Source organism: Salmo salar, chromosome 13 (genome assembly GCF_965601325.2).
Source record: "Salmo salar chromosome 13, fSalSal1, whole genome shotgun sequence".
NCBI lineage: Eukaryota > Metazoa > Chordata > Actinopteri > Salmoniformes > Salmonidae > Salmo > Salmo salar.
In genome coordinates, this window is record NC_138303.1 from 115,717,382 (window position 1) to 115,732,775 (window position 15,394).

At 44.9% G+C, this 15,394-nt stretch overlaps 1 protein-coding gene across 1 annotated transcript; it reads left to right on the forward strand.

Annotated features, from left to right (window-relative positions):
* The first annotated feature begins 51 nt into the window (after nucleotides 1-51).
* On the forward strand, nucleotides 52-13,844 carry sigmar1 (sigma non-opioid intracellular receptor 1). Its single transcript, XM_082960615.1, has 5 exons — nucleotides 52-346; nucleotides 3,112-3,312; nucleotides 10,088-10,180; nucleotides 11,358-11,647; nucleotides 11,690-13,844. The coding sequence occupies exons 1-4, from the start codon at nucleotides 202-204 to the stop codon at nucleotides 11,585-11,587; spliced, it is 669 nt and encodes a 222-aa protein (XP_082816741.1). The 5' UTR covers nucleotides 52-201; the 3' UTR covers nucleotides 11,588-11,647; nucleotides 11,690-13,844.
* Nucleotides 13,845-15,394: the final 1,550 nt, after the last annotated feature.

The following is a 15,394-nucleotide window of genomic DNA, read 5'->3' on the forward strand; positions in this document are numbered from 1 at the left end:
TTTAGGAGAAAATGGACTACTTCAAACTGGAGATAAACTCGTTGGCGCTGCCCGTGCTGTCTCAGATGCGATAACGACATAGACACAGATGAGTCATGTATCTATCTCTATGGGTGCCTTCGCATAACTTCCGTCTCGTCTTCAGCGCAGCTCTTACTGTCTGTTTCTCTGGTCGTGGTGTTGTACCACTCAATCTCAGTCATGTATTGGACAACTAAAGTGTTAAAGTTAATCGTGCTGGCTGGAGTGTCTGTGTTGATGGTGATGTACCTGCGACAGTGGATGGCTAGTAAACAGTATGTCTTCACAAAGGAAGATGTTGCTGTCCTGGCCAAGCGATACGCAGGTAAATGGCTAGTTGTCTAGTCAGGGGAGCATTCATTACGGAATAACTACACGGAAGCAAACAGAGCAAACGATAGTTTCTATTGGACAAATTCAGATATTTCTCTCCGTTTAAGAAACGTTTTACAACATAATCTGCGTAATGAATACGCTCCAGATAATCATTAAATTGATATTTGTGATGGTTAGTTTAACATCATGAGCAAGACTAGTGAAATTAAGTAATAATGCCATGTAAGCCTTTTATACAACGGGTTACCAACATATTCAAATACATATTTTCATTCAACTTTAGTTTGATGCATTTATTCATACTATTTCATCCTTCTACAAGATATAGTCCCGACACAAAGCTCGGGTTAAAGCCGGCTGGTCGTTCGTTCAATCGGTTGGGTTGCCAGGGACTCGACCCAGTCGTTCAGTCTATTTGTTCTGTATCTATGGACGTGACCCAGTCGTTCAGTGTATTTGTTCTGTATCTATGGACCCAGTCGTTCAGTCTATTTGTTCTGTATCTATGGACTCGACCCAGTCGTTCAGTCTATTTGTTCTGTATCTATGGACGCGACCCAGTCGTTCAGTCTATTTGTTCTGTATCTATGGACGCGACCCAGTCGTTCAGTCTATTTGTTCTGTATCTATGGACGCGACCCAGTCGTTCAGTCTATTTGTTCTGTATCTATGGACGCGACCCAGTCGTTCAGTCTATTTGTTCTGTATCTATGGACGCGACCCAGTCGTTCAGTCTATTTGTTCTGTATCTATGGACGCGACCCAGTCGTTCGGTCTAAATGTTCCATTGCCGTACTGGCTGGCAACGTTCTTATCGCTAGCTAGCCAACTACGGCTAACTTAGTCACGTCAACAAGCCAGAATAACAGTGAAGTAGCTGCATTTGTTTAAGCTGTTTTCAAGTGACATGTATTTGGATACATCCATAACAATGAGCCAATAAGGCGATATTTCGCCTGGGATAGAAAATGTGCTCACTCATCAGGACACTGTTGTTCAGAGGAGCAGGCCAACCACACGGTCAACCGCACGGCCAACCGACAACACGGCCAACCACACGGCTAAAACAGTTACTTTAAACTGAAGCTGGAAAGACCGCAAACTAGCTGCACGTCGTTTCGTTTGACCTTTTTCAATTCAAATGTATTTGTATACATCCACATCCATACAAAAGCTGCCAGCTGATTGATGTTTCGGCTGCCTCTCTGTCTCGTCCACCACAGCCACATGAATTCATGGGAGATCAAATTTGGAGCTGGAGATCAAATTTGAATATTGAAACAAAGTTGCAAATGTCGGAGAGACAGACAGGTTTATACAAATCTCTGTGGTTGAAAGCTAAATGTGAGATAATGTCTAGATGCTTTTTATAGTGGAGATCAAGTTTATAAATTGCCTGGCTGGGCTGATGAGACAGTGGATTGCACAGTCAGATGGAACAGAGTAAATAGGCATTTTAACATCAGATTTAGCTGGTGGTAATTTGTGGAATAGACTCTGCATGTAACGTCGTTTTAACCAATCAGCATTCAGGATTAGACCCAACCCTTGTATAATTAAACAATAAGGCACCTCGGGTTTGTGGTATATGGCCAATATACCACGACTAATGGCTGTTCTTTTGCACGATGCAATGCGGAGTGCCTGGATACAGCCCTTAGCCATTTAAACATTATAAACGGGGTGGTTCGAGTCCTGAATGCTGATTGGCTGAAAGGTGTGGTATATCAGACCATATATCACAGGTATGACAAAACATGTATTTTTACTGCTCTAATTACATTGGTAACCAGTTTATAATAGCAATAAGGCACCTCGGGTTTGTGGTATATGGCCAATATAACACGGGTAAGGGCTGTATCTAGGCACGCCTCTTTGTGCGTAAGAACAGCCCTTAGCCGTGGTATATCGGCCATATACCACACCTCCTGGTGTCTTATTGCTTCAATAACCCACAAGTTAACTAGCTAGAATAGTTGATTGGCTATGCCAAGTCAGCAACTGGCTGTAGGGTTAGACCCAAGCATGTAGCTAGCTAGCTGTAATTGTATTATGCCAGCCTTCCAGATCTAGTTGCAGCCACATGACCCTACTAGCCAAATGGTTTTGACTAGAAGGAGGTGGATTAGCAGTTGAGAGAGGTGAGTGAGAGCTCTCGCAAGCTAACATCAGCATGCTATCTTTTTAAAATGGGAGGGTTCATCGATGATAAGAGAGGTCAGGGACATGCTAGACATGGGGTCTAGTTTACTGCTGTTGACAAGAAACCTCTACCATTCCATAGTTGTATTTTCTCATGTCTGGTAATACTGATTTATCACTGCTCTACATGTGATTTTGAGGCCAGGACCAAACAACTGTGTTGATGTTGTCTCCTCCAGGCCAGGACCACGACCAGGTGTTCTGTGTTGTTGTTGATGTTGTCTCCTCCAGGACCACGACCAGGTGTTCTGTGTTGTTGTTGATGTTGTCTCCTCCAGGACCACGACCAGGTGTTCTGTGTTGATGATGTTGTCTCCTCCAGGCCAGGACCAGGTGTTCTGTGTTGATGATGTTGTCTCCTCCAGGACCACGACCAGGTGTTCTGTGTTGTTGTTGATGTTGTCTCCTCCAGGACCACGACCAGGCGTTCTGTGTTGATGATGTTGTCTCCTCCAGGCCAGGACCACGACCAGGTGTTCTGTGTTGTTGATGTTGTCTCCTCCAGGACCACGACCAGGTGTTCTGTGTTGTTGATGATGTTGTCTCCTCCAGGCCAGGACCACGACCAGGCGTTCTCCAAGGTGGTGGTGGAGCTGCGGAGGAAGTACCCGGGTCACATCCTGCCGGACGAGGACCTGCAGTGGGTGTTTGTCAACGCAGGCGGCTGGATGGGGTCCATGTGTCTGCTCCACGCCTCCCTCACCGAGTACGTCCTGCTGTTCGGCACCGCTGTGGACACAGGAGGACACTCAGGTCAGGATCTCTCTGGGTTCACACACTGCCTCTATGGGCCCTGGTCATAAGTAAAACATGTATTGTCATATTTTTTTTAACCTTTATTTAACTAGGCAAGTCAGTTAAGAACAAGTTCTTAATTTCAATGATGGCCTGGGAACAGTGGGTTAACTGCCTTGTTCAGGGGCAGAACGACAGATTTTTAGCTTGTCAGCTCGGGGATTTGATCTTGCAACCTTTCAGTTATTTTTCTGTCGCACTGCTTTGCTTTATCTTGGCCAGGTCGCAGTTGTAAATGAGAACTTGTTCTCAACTAGCCTACCTGGTTAAATAAAGGACTTGTTCTCAACTAGCCTACCTGGTTAAATAAAGGACTTGTTCTCAACTAGCCTACCTGGTTAAATAAAGGACTTGTTCTCAACTAGCCTACCTGGTTAAATAAAGGACTTGTTCTCAACTAGCCTACCTGGTTAAATAAAGGACTTGTTCTCAACTAGCCTAACCTGGTTAAATAAAGGACTTGTTCTCAACTAGCCTACCTGGTTAAATAAAGGACTTGTTCTCAACTAGCCTACCTGGTTAAATAAAGGTTAAATGAAACAATAGGTGCAGTGTAATGTGTTGTTTTACAGGTTCAGCCATAGTAGTATGATAGGTCAAATCAAGCTTCATTTGTCACATGGGCCGAATACAACTTACAGTGAAATGCTTACTTACAAGCCTTAACCAACAATGCAGTTCAAGAAAGTGTTCTGAAAATATTTACCAAATAAGCTAAAGTAAAAAATAATATAAATGTAACACAATAAAATAACAATAACGAGGCAAATACCGGTACCGAGTCAATGTAGGGGGGGGTGCAGGTTAGTCAAGGTAACCTGTACATGTAGGTGGGGGTAAAGTGACTATGCATAGATAATAAACAGCAAGTAGCAGCAGTGTAAAAACAAATAGGGGGGTTGTGTGTCAATGTAAATAGTCTGGGTGGCCATTTGATTAATTGTTCAGCAGTCTTACAGCTTGGGGGTAGAAGCTGTTAAGGAGCCTTTTGGTCCTAGACTTGGCGCTCCGGTACCGATTGCTGTGCGGTAGTAAAGAGAGAACAGTCTATAATTTGGGTGACTGGAGTCTGACAATTGTTTGGGCCTTCCTCTGACATCGCCTAGTATAGAGGTCCTGGATGTCAGGAAGCTTGGCCCCAGTGATGTACTGGACCGTACGCACTACCCTCTGTAGTACCTTACGGTCAGATGCCGAGCAGTTACCATACCAGGCAGTGATGCAACTCTGTAACCACTAGGCTACCTGCTGGTTACTGGCCCAACGCTCTAACCACTAGGCTACCTGCTGGTTACTGGTCCAACGCTCTAACCACTAGGCTACCTGCTGGTTACTGGCCCAACGCTCTAACCACTAGGCTACCTGCTGGTTACTGGTCCAACGCTCTAACCACTAGGCTACCTGCTGGTTACTGGCCCAACGCTCTAACCACTAGGCTACCTGCTGGTTACTGGTCCAACGCTCTAACCACTAGGCTACCTGCTGGTTACTGGCCCAACGCTCTAACCACTAGGCTACCTGCTGGTTACTGGTCCAACGCTCTAACCACTAGGCTACCTGCTGGTTACTGGCCCAACGCTCTAACCACTAGGCTACCTGCTGGTTACTGGCCCAACGCTCTAACCACTAGGCTACCTGCTGGTTACTGGCCCAACGCTCTAACCACTAGGCTACCTGCCGGTTACTGGCCCAACGCTCTAACCACTAGGCTACCTGCTGGTTACTGGCCCAACTCTGTAACCACTAGGCTACCTGCTGGTTACTGGCCCAACGCTCTAACCACTAGGCTACCTGCCGGTTACTGGCCCAACGCTCTAACCACTAGGCTACCTGCCGATTACTGGCCCAACTCTGTAACCACTAGGCTAGCTGCTGGTTACTGGCCCAACGCTCAAACCACTAGACTACCTGCTGGTTACTGGCCCAACGCTCTAACCACTAGACTACCTGCTGGATACTGGCCCAACTCTCTAACCACTAGGCTACCTGCTGGTTACTGGCCCAACGCTCTAACCACTAGGCTACCTGCTGGTTACTGGCCCAACGCTCTAACCACTAGGCTACCTGCTGGTTACTGGCCCAACTATGTAACCACTAGGCTACCTGCTGGTTACTGGTCCAACGCTCTAACCACTAGGCTACCTGCTGTTTACTGGCCCAACTCTCTAACCACTAGGCTACCTGCTGGTTACTGGTCCAACGCTCTAACCACTAGGCTACCTGCTGGTTACTGGTCCAACGCTCTAACCACTAGGCTACCTGCTGGTTACTGGTCCAACGCTCTAACCACTAGGCTACCTGCTGGTTACTGGTCCAACGCTCTAACCACTAGGCTACCTGCTGGTTACTGACCCAACTCTGTAACCACTAGGCTACCTGCTGGTTACTGGCCCAACGCTCTAACCACTAGGCTACCTGCTGGTTACTGGCCCAACGCTCTAACCACTAGGCTACCTGCTGGTTACTGGTCCAACGCTGTAACCACAAGGCTACCTGCTGGTTACTGGTCCAACGCTCTAACCACTAGGCTACCTGCTGGTTACTGGCCCAACTCTCTAACCACTAGGCTACCTGCTGGTTACTGGCCCAATGCTCTAACCACTAGGCTACCTGCTGGTTACTGGCCCAACTCTGTAACCACTAGGCTACCTGCTGGTTAGGTTACGGGTTCAACGCTCTAACCACTAGGCTACCTGCTGGTTACTGGCCCAACTCTCTAACCACTAGGCTACCTGCTGGTTACTGGCCCAACGCTCTAACCACTAGGCTACCTGCTGGTTACTGGCCCAACGCTCTAACCACTAGGCTACCTGCTGGTTACTGGCCCAACTCTGTAACCACTAGGCTACCTGCTGGTTACTGGTCCAACGCTCTAACCACTAGGCTACCTGCTGGTTACTGTCCCAACGCTCTAACCACTAGGCTACCTGCTGGTTACTGTCCCAACGCTCTAACGACTAGGCTACCTGCTGGTTACTGGCCCAACTCTGTAACCACTAGGCTACCTGCTGGTTACTGGCCCAACGCTCTAACCACTAGGCTACCTGCTGGTTACTGGCCCAACGCTCTAACCACTAGGCTACCTGCTGGTTACTGGCCCAACGCTCTAACCACTAGGCTACCTGCTGGTTACTGTCCCAACGCTCTAACCACGAGGCTACCTGCTGGTTACTGGCCCAACTCTGTAACCACAAGGCTACCTGCTGGTTACTGGTCCAACGCTCTAACCACTAGGCTACCTGCTGGTTACTGGCCCAATGCTCTAACCACTAGGCTACCTGCTGGTTACTGGCCCAACTCTGTAACCACTAGGCTACCTGCTGGTTAGGTTACGGGTTCAACGCTCTAACCACTAGGCTACCTGCTGGTTACTGGCCCAACTCTCTAACCACTAGGCTACCTGCTGGTTACTGGCCCAACGCTCTAACCACTAGGCTACCTGCTGGTTACTGGCCCAACGCTCTAACCACTAGGCTACCTGCTGGTTACTGGCCCAACGCTCTAACGACTAGGCTACCTGCTGGTTACTGGCCCAATGCTCTAACCACTAGGCTACCTGCTGGTTACTGGCCCAACTCTGTAACCACTAGGCTACCTGCTGGTTACTGGTCCAACGCTCTAACCACTAGGCTACCTGCTGGTTACTGGCCCAACGCTCTAACCACTAGGCTACCTGCTGGTTACTGGCCCAATCTCTAACCACTAGGCTACCTGCTGTTACTAGCCCAACGCTCTAACCACTAGGCTACCTGCTGGTTACTGGCCCAACGCTCTAACCACTAGGCTACCTGCTGGTTACTGGCCCAACGCTCTAACTACTAGGCTACCTGCTGGTTACTGGCCCAACGCTCTAACCACTAGGCTACCTGCTGGTTACTGGCCCAACTCTGTAACCACTAGGCTACCTGCTGGTTACTGGCCCAACGCTCTAACCACTAGGCTACCTGCTGGTTACTGGCCCAACTCTGTAACCACTAGGCTACCTGCTGGTTACTGGCCCAACTCTGTAACCACTAGGCTACCTGCTGGTTACTGGCCCAACTCTGTAACCACTAGGCTACCTGCCACCCTATAGGTAGTGCCCTATGATCAACTGGTGTTGGTTAATGCCGGTGTCTGATGATTTAAAAATGTTTTGTAATTCTATGAATCTTACCCAGTTGATTAACTCACCCACTCGCCCAAATCTAAAATGCCCAGATAAATCTACCCTGATTGATTTGATATTGACAAATATTCTGCGGTTGGTGTTTTTTGTAATGATTTAAGTGACCATTGTGCTGTTGTTGCTATTAGAAATACTAAGATTTCTAACCCGCGTTTTATTCGTGAGAGAAATCTGAAGTGTTTCATTGAGCAGGCTTTCTTTCATGATTGGTTTTATTTTGACTGGAGCAAGATTGAGCTTATCCCTGATGTGGAAACTGCCTGGAAATTCTTTCATGATGGTTTTCTCCAAATAGTAAACAGACATGCTCCATTCCGCAGGTTCAGGGTTAAAGGGAGGGATAATCCATGGTTTTCGTCTGAGCTTTCTTGCATTGTTCACGACCGTAATCTAGCCTGGGCTAAAGCAAGGAAACCGTGTTCTGATGCTGATTGGCTTGTTTTTAGGCAGTTACGAAACAAGTGTTCTTCTCAGGAAGGCCAAGTCTGAATATTTTATGTCTGTTACCACTGATAACCTGAATGACCCTAGAAAGTTTTGGAAGGCTATTAAGTCTATGTCTGGTAACAGTAATGTTAATGAATTACCGTCATGTGTATTGAAGGACTCTGTTGCTATATATGACACAACTGAAATGCTGAATTGTTTCAATGAGCACTTTGTATCATCTGGTAGACTGTTTGATTCAGTGTCCTCTGTCTCTGTACAACCTTGTGTGGATGAACCAGTGAGAGCTGGTCAAACTTTTAGCTTTTTGCCATTCTCAGTGCAGGTGGTACATAAGGCCCTGAAATCCTTAGATCAGAGAAAGCCTGCAGGTCCTGATCTTTTGGATCCCTGCTTTTTAAATCTGGCAGCTGATTTCATAGCTGAACCACTTGCATATCTGTTTAATCTAACCCTGGAATGTAATGAAATTCCAAAGATCTGGAAATCAGCATTTGTCCTGCCACTTTTAAAAGGGGGAGATCCAACTCTTTTAAATAATTATAGGCCAATCTCAAAGCTGTCACCCCTGGTGAAAATACTTGAAACCCTTGTGAGTGACCAGCTAAAATAGTTTTTATATACTAACTGTATTTTATCAATGTACCAATCGGGTTTCAGGAAGAAGCACAGCACAATTACAGCAGCCATGAAGGTTTTAAATGATATCGCTGAAGCTCTTGACAAAAAACAGCATTGTGTCTCACTTTTTATTGATCTCTCTAAGGCTTTTGATACAGTTGATCATGCTATACTAAGGCAGAGATTGTCGAGAGTAGGTCAGAGCATGCAGTTGCATGGTTTGTTAACTATCTGTCTGATAGAACTCAGTGCACTCAATTTGATGGGCTTAGGTCTGTTAAATTGTCTGTCTTAAATGGTGTGCCCCAAGGCTCTGTACTTGGTCCTCTCTTATTCACTATTTGTATAAATAATTTAGACAAAAATGTCCAAAATGCGCAACTTCATTTTTATGCTGATGATACTGTTATTTATTGTTGTGCCTCGTCTCTTACAAAAGCTTTCCAGAACTTGCAAACGGCTTTTTATACTGTTCAACATACCTTGTCTCAATTGAAGCTTATCCTCAATACTGACAAAACTAAACTACTGGTCTTTTCTAAAGCAAGAAATAGACCTCTGAACCTTTCACCTATTACTACCTGTCAGGGCAATGAGATTGAGTTTGTAACCTCATATAAATATCTTGGAATTTTGATTGATGATGGCCTCTCTTTTGTTTTTCTTTTGAAGCCAGAAGGAGGCTAGTATCAGCTACATTTATGCCTTTACTAGACTATGGGGATATTTTATATATGAATGCTTCCGCTCAGTGTTTGAGATCAATTGACACCCTTTACCATGGCGGTTTGAGATTTATTTTAAATTGCAAAACCCTTACGCACCACTGCACTTTGTATACCAGGGTTGGCTGGCCTTCTCTAGTCACTCGTAGGCTCAGTCACTGGTATACTTTTATTTATAAAGCCATTTTGGGTTTACTACCTTTTTATTTGGGCATTTTTATTGTTCAGTAATGTGGTGGGTCGTCTCTTCGTTCGCGGGACTTTATCCTGCTAACTGTTCCAAATGTCCGAACTGAATTTGGTAAAAGGGCTTTTATGTACTCTGCGCCTTCGTCTTGGAAACGTCTTACAAAATACTGTTAAACTGGAAGAACTTGGTCCCGATTGGTGTTTTCAAATCACTGATGAAGGATTTGACTGATGCCCTGACCTGTCAATGTTTTTCATTTGCTGTTTTATGATTTTATATTCTTTCTTAATTCTATTGGTTTTTACTAGATTACTTGTAGTTTTGTATGTTGTCTGTCTGTAATTGTGTAATGACTTGGTGTGTAATGACTTGGTGCTGCCTATCTTGGCCAGGACGCTCTTGAAAAAGAGATTTTAAATCTCAATGAGCCCTTCCTGGTTAAATAAAGGTTAAATAAATAAAAGGATGGGAATAGGGTGCCATTTGGGTCACATCATCATTCTTAACGTCTTCTTTCCTCCATCGTATCACTCTGTGCCTCCTGTTTGGTTTTTGTTATTAACTTGTTGAAATTCTCTTAAGGTCGTTACTGGGCTGAAATATCAGACACCATCATCTCTGGGACCTTCAGGCAGTGGAAGGAGGGATCAACTAAGAGTGAAATGTACTATCCAGGTAAGACCACAGAGATCCTATTAAATTCTATATTTAAATGTATAAATTTAGACACTACAGCTGTTCTACCCAGGTAAAACACGGGTCAATGAGGTGAGGCAGGTAGCCTAGTGGTTAAGAGTGTATGGTCAGTAACTAAAGGTCTCTGAGCCGACTAGGTGAAAAATCTGTCGTTGTTCCCTTGAGCAAGGCACTTAATCCTACCGTAATTTCCGGACTATTAAGCGCACCTGAATATAAGCCGCACCCACTGAATTTAAAAAATATATACATTATTTTGAACATAAATAAGCCGCACATGTCTATAAGCCACAGGTGCCTACCGGTACGTTGAAACAAATGAACTTTACACAGGCTTTAACGAAACACGGCTTGTAACAAAAAATGTAAAATTAGCAGTAAGCTTTAGTTGTCTTTTTGCACTGAGTCAGTTCCTCACGCTGCTGTTTCCAACGTCTTATCATCGACTCATTAAGACCAAGCTCCCGTGCAGCAGCTCTATTTCCTTTTCCAACAGCCAGATCAATCGCCTTCAACTTGAAAGCTGCATCATATGCATTTCTCCATGTCTTTGCCATGATGAGGGTGACAAAATGACTACCGTAATCAGAATGATGGGAAGTTTGAGAGCGCTCGATTTAATCTAAACAGTAAACAAAAAAGTTGTTTGACCTTAATAACCCGTTTGGCAATTTCATTGGTCTAATGAAAGCTTCATGCCGCAAAAAAACTGAGCACGTCACAGAATGTGTTTTTTTTTGAGAAAAAAAAAATTGAGAGGGAAACATCCATATATTAGCCACGTCATTGTTTAAGCCGCGAGGTTCAAAGCCTGGGGAAAAAGTTGCGGCTTATAGTCCGGAATTTACGGTAATTGCTCTTGTAAGTGGCTCTGGATAAGAGAGTCTGCTAAATGACTCACTACTGTAAGTGGCTCTAAATTACTAACATGTCAAAGTAAACTAGCCTACCTACTAGTAAGGTGGAGTGGGCCTACGTTGTAGCATCTTCTGTATCGTGTGTGTGTGTGTGTGTGTGTGTGTGTGTGTGTGTGTGTGTGTGTGTGTGTGTGTGTGTGTGTGTGTGTGTGTGTGTGTGTGTGTGTGTGTGTGTGTGTGTGTGTGTGTGTGTGTGTGTGTGTGTGTGTGTGTGTGTGTGTGTGTGTGTGTGTTGACAGGTGATACGATAGTCCACACGGTAGGCGAGGCGACGTCGGTCCAGTGGAGCGCTGGGACGTGGATGGTGGAGTACGGCAGAGGATTCATCCCCTCCACCCTGGGCTTCGCCCTGGCAGACACTCTGTTCAGCACACAGGACTTCCTCACTATGTTCTACACCGTACGGGTCTACGCCAAGGGAATGCTGCTGGAGGCCAATACACTACTCACTGAGGCTGGCGTCTTCTGAGGAATCTGACCCCTACCCCTTTCGGAGGCAGGCATCTTCTGAGGAACCTGATCCCTAACCCTCTCTGAGCCTGGAGTCTTCTGAGGAACCTGACCTCTAAACCTTGAAACTTATTGAGTTAAATATACAGTACCAGTCAAAAGTTTGGACACCTGCTCATTCAAGGCTTTTTCTTTATTTTTACTATTTTCTACATTGTAGAATAATAGTGAAGACAAACTATGAAATAACACATATGGAATCACATGTTGTAACCAAAAAAGTGTTAAACAAATCAAAATATGTTTTATATTTTAGATTCTTCAAAGTAGCAACCCTTTGCCTTGATGACAGCTTTGGCCACTCTTGGCATTCTCTTTCTCTCAACCAGCTTCACCTGGAATGCTTTTCCAACAGTCTTGAAGGAGTTCCCACATATGCTGAGCACTTGTTGACTGCTTTTCCTTCACTCTGCGGTTCAAGTCATCCCAAACCATCTCAATTGGGTTGAGGTTGGGTGATTTGTGGAGGCCAGGTCATCTGATGCAGCACTCCATCACTCTCCTTCTTGGACAAATAGCCCTTACACAGCCTGGAGGTGTGTTGAGTCATTGTCCTGTTGAAAACAAATGATTGTCCCACTAAGCGCAAACCAGATGGGATGTCGTATCGCTGCAGAATGCTGTGGTAGCCATTCTGGTTAACTGTGCCTTGAACTTTAAATCAATCACAGACAGTGTCACCAGCAAAGCACCATCACACCACCTCCTCCATGCTTCACAGTGAGAACTACACATGCGGAGATCATCCGTTCACCTACTCTGCGTCTCACAAAGACACGGCGGTTGGATCCAAAAATCTCACATTTGTACTCCTCAGACCAAAGGACCAATTTCCACCAGTCTAATGTCCACTGCTCGTGTTTCTTGGCCCAAGCAAGTCTCTTCTTATTATTGGTGTCCTTTAGTAGTGGTTTCTTTGCAGAAATTTGACCATGAAGGCCTGATTCACTCAGTCTCCTCTGAACAGTTGATGTTGAGATGTGTCTGTTACTTGAACTCTGTGAAGCATTTATTTGGGCTGCAATTTCTGAGGCTGGTAACTTATCCTCTGCAGCAGAGGTAACTCTGGGTCTTCCTTTCCTGTGGTGGTCCTCATGGGAGCCAGTTTCATCATAGCGCTTGATGGTTTTTGCGACTGCACTTGAAGAAACATTCAAAGTTCTTGACATTTTCTGGATTGACTGACCTTCATGTCTTAAAGTAATGATGGACTGTGGCTTCTCTTTGTTTATTTGAGATGTTCTTGCCATAATATGGACTTGGTCTTTTACCAAATAGGGCTATCTTCTGTACACCATCCCTACCTTGTCACGACCCAACTGATTGGCTCAAACGCATTAAGAAGGAAAGTAATTCCACAAATGAACTATTAACAAGGCACACCTGTTAATAGAAATGCATTCCAGGTGACTACCTCATAAAGTTGGTTGAGAGAATGCCAAGAGTGTGCAAAGCTGTCATCAAGGCAAATGGTGGCTACTTTGAAGAATCTGAAATATTTTGGGGGGTTACTACATGATTCCATGTGTGTTATTTTATAGTTGTTGCTGTTTTCACTAGTAGAAAAGAGTAAAAATAAAGAAACCTTTGAATGAATACGTGTGTTCAAACTGTTGACTGGTACTGTACGTGGTGATTGCGTCCTGGTACTGTACGTGGTGATTGCGTCCTGGTACTGTACGTGGTGATTGCGTCCTGGTACTGTACGTGGTGATTGCGTCCTGGTACTGTACGTGGTGATTGCGTCCTGGTACTGTACGTGGTGATTGCGTCCTGGTACTGTACGTGGTGATTGCGTCCTGGTACTGTACGTGGTGATTGCGTCCTGGTACTGTACGTGGTGATTGCGTCCTGGTACTGTACGTGGTGATTGCGTCCTGGTACTGTACGTGGTGATTGCGTCCTGGTACTGTACGTGGTGATTGCGTCCTGGTACTGTACGTGGTGGTTGTGTCCTACCGACCAATAGCTACAGTTCCTTGCTCTGTTAGCTAGCAGGCTAATAAGGTAGCTAGCAAGTTGTGTGGTCATTTAGCTAGATGGCTGCAGTGCAACAAAAGCAATGTCCAACCTTCTCTAAACACATCAATGGCTATACATGTATGGCAAGTACTGTAGCAAATTGTATTTATTTGTCAACATTTTAAGGAATGAGTAGATGGACATAACCTACTGCAGTCATTCTGGTCGAACACATTAAAATACTTTTTTGGGTAGTGTGTGTGTGTGTGTGTGTGTGTGTGTGTGTGTGTGTGTGTGTGTGTGTGTGTGTGTGTGTGTGTGTGTGTGTGTGTGTGTGTGTGTGTGTGACACTTTTGGCCTTTACAGCCTTTTAGTTTGTCCTTGGTGAGAGTCTTTACAAATACTGCCGGTTGTCATTTCAGGAGATAGAAAGCCCGCCCACACCCAGGTGAGGGTAGTTCCTTACTAATTAGTGAGCTTAATTCATCAATCGGGGACTAGCGGAAAAGCCGCAGACACTGGGCCCTCCATGGAATGAGTTTCACACACGTGGTGTAAGCATTGGAAGGAGGGAGTTTCCATTGCGAAATCCATGTTAAATATTATAAAGTGCACACCTTGGGCGGAGGGAAGAGAATCGGGACTCCCCAATGACTCGCACTGTCCCCTTTTCTCCCAGCCAGCTCGGCCCTCCCCTCCTGCTCCTTGGCTGAGTGACTCATTGTGATCTTACAGAACAGGCCTCTGGGCAGCTGAGCAGAAATGAAGGAAAACTACACTTCTGGAGGACCTATCATCCTTCCACTCCCTCCTCTCTACCTTCTCTTCCTCTGTATCTGCTACTAAAGCCACTTTCTACCACTCTAAATTACAAGCTTCTGCCTCTAACCCTAGGAAACACTTGCACCTTCTCCTCCCTCCTTAATCCTCCACACCTGCCCCCTCCTCCCTCTTCCTCCTCTGCGGACGACCTTGTCAACGACTTTGAAAAGAAGGTTGATGACATCCACTCCTTATTCACAAACAAAGGTCTTTGTTTCTGGACATTTTGAGCCTGTAATCAAACCCACAAATGCTGATGCTCCAGATACTCAACTAGTCTAAAGGCCAGTTTTATTGCTTCTTTAAATCAGGACAACAGTTTCCAGCTGTGCTAACATAATTGCAGAAGGGTTTTCTAATGATCAATTAGCCTTTTAAAATGATAAACTTGGATTAGCTAACACAGCGTGCCATTGGAACACAGGAGTGATGGTTGCTGATAATGGGCCTCTGTACGCCTATGTAGATATTCCATTAAAAATCAGCCATTTCCAGCTGCAATAGTCATTTACAACATTAACAATGTCTACCCTGTATTTCTGATCAATTTGATGTTATTTTATGTTATCGCTTTTTCAAAAATAAGGAAATGGCTATGTGACCCAAAACTTTTGAATGGTAGTGTACAGCACCTTTTTCCCCGGTCTGTTTACAGGTCTAGATACAGTTAAATACAGTATAGCCTGTTTACAGGTCTAGATACAGTTAAATACAGTATCGTCTGTTTACAGGTCTAAATACAGTTAAATACAGTATAGCCTGTTTGTTAGGTCTAGATACAGTTAAATACAGTATAGCCTGTTTGTTAGGTCTAGATACAGTTAAATACAGTATAGCCTGTTTACAGGTCTAGATACAGTTAAATACAGTATAGCCTGTTTACAGGTCTAGATACAGTTAAATACAGTATCGTCTGTTTACAGGTCTAGATACAGTTAAATACAGTATAGCCTGTTTACAGGTCTAGATACAGTTAAATACA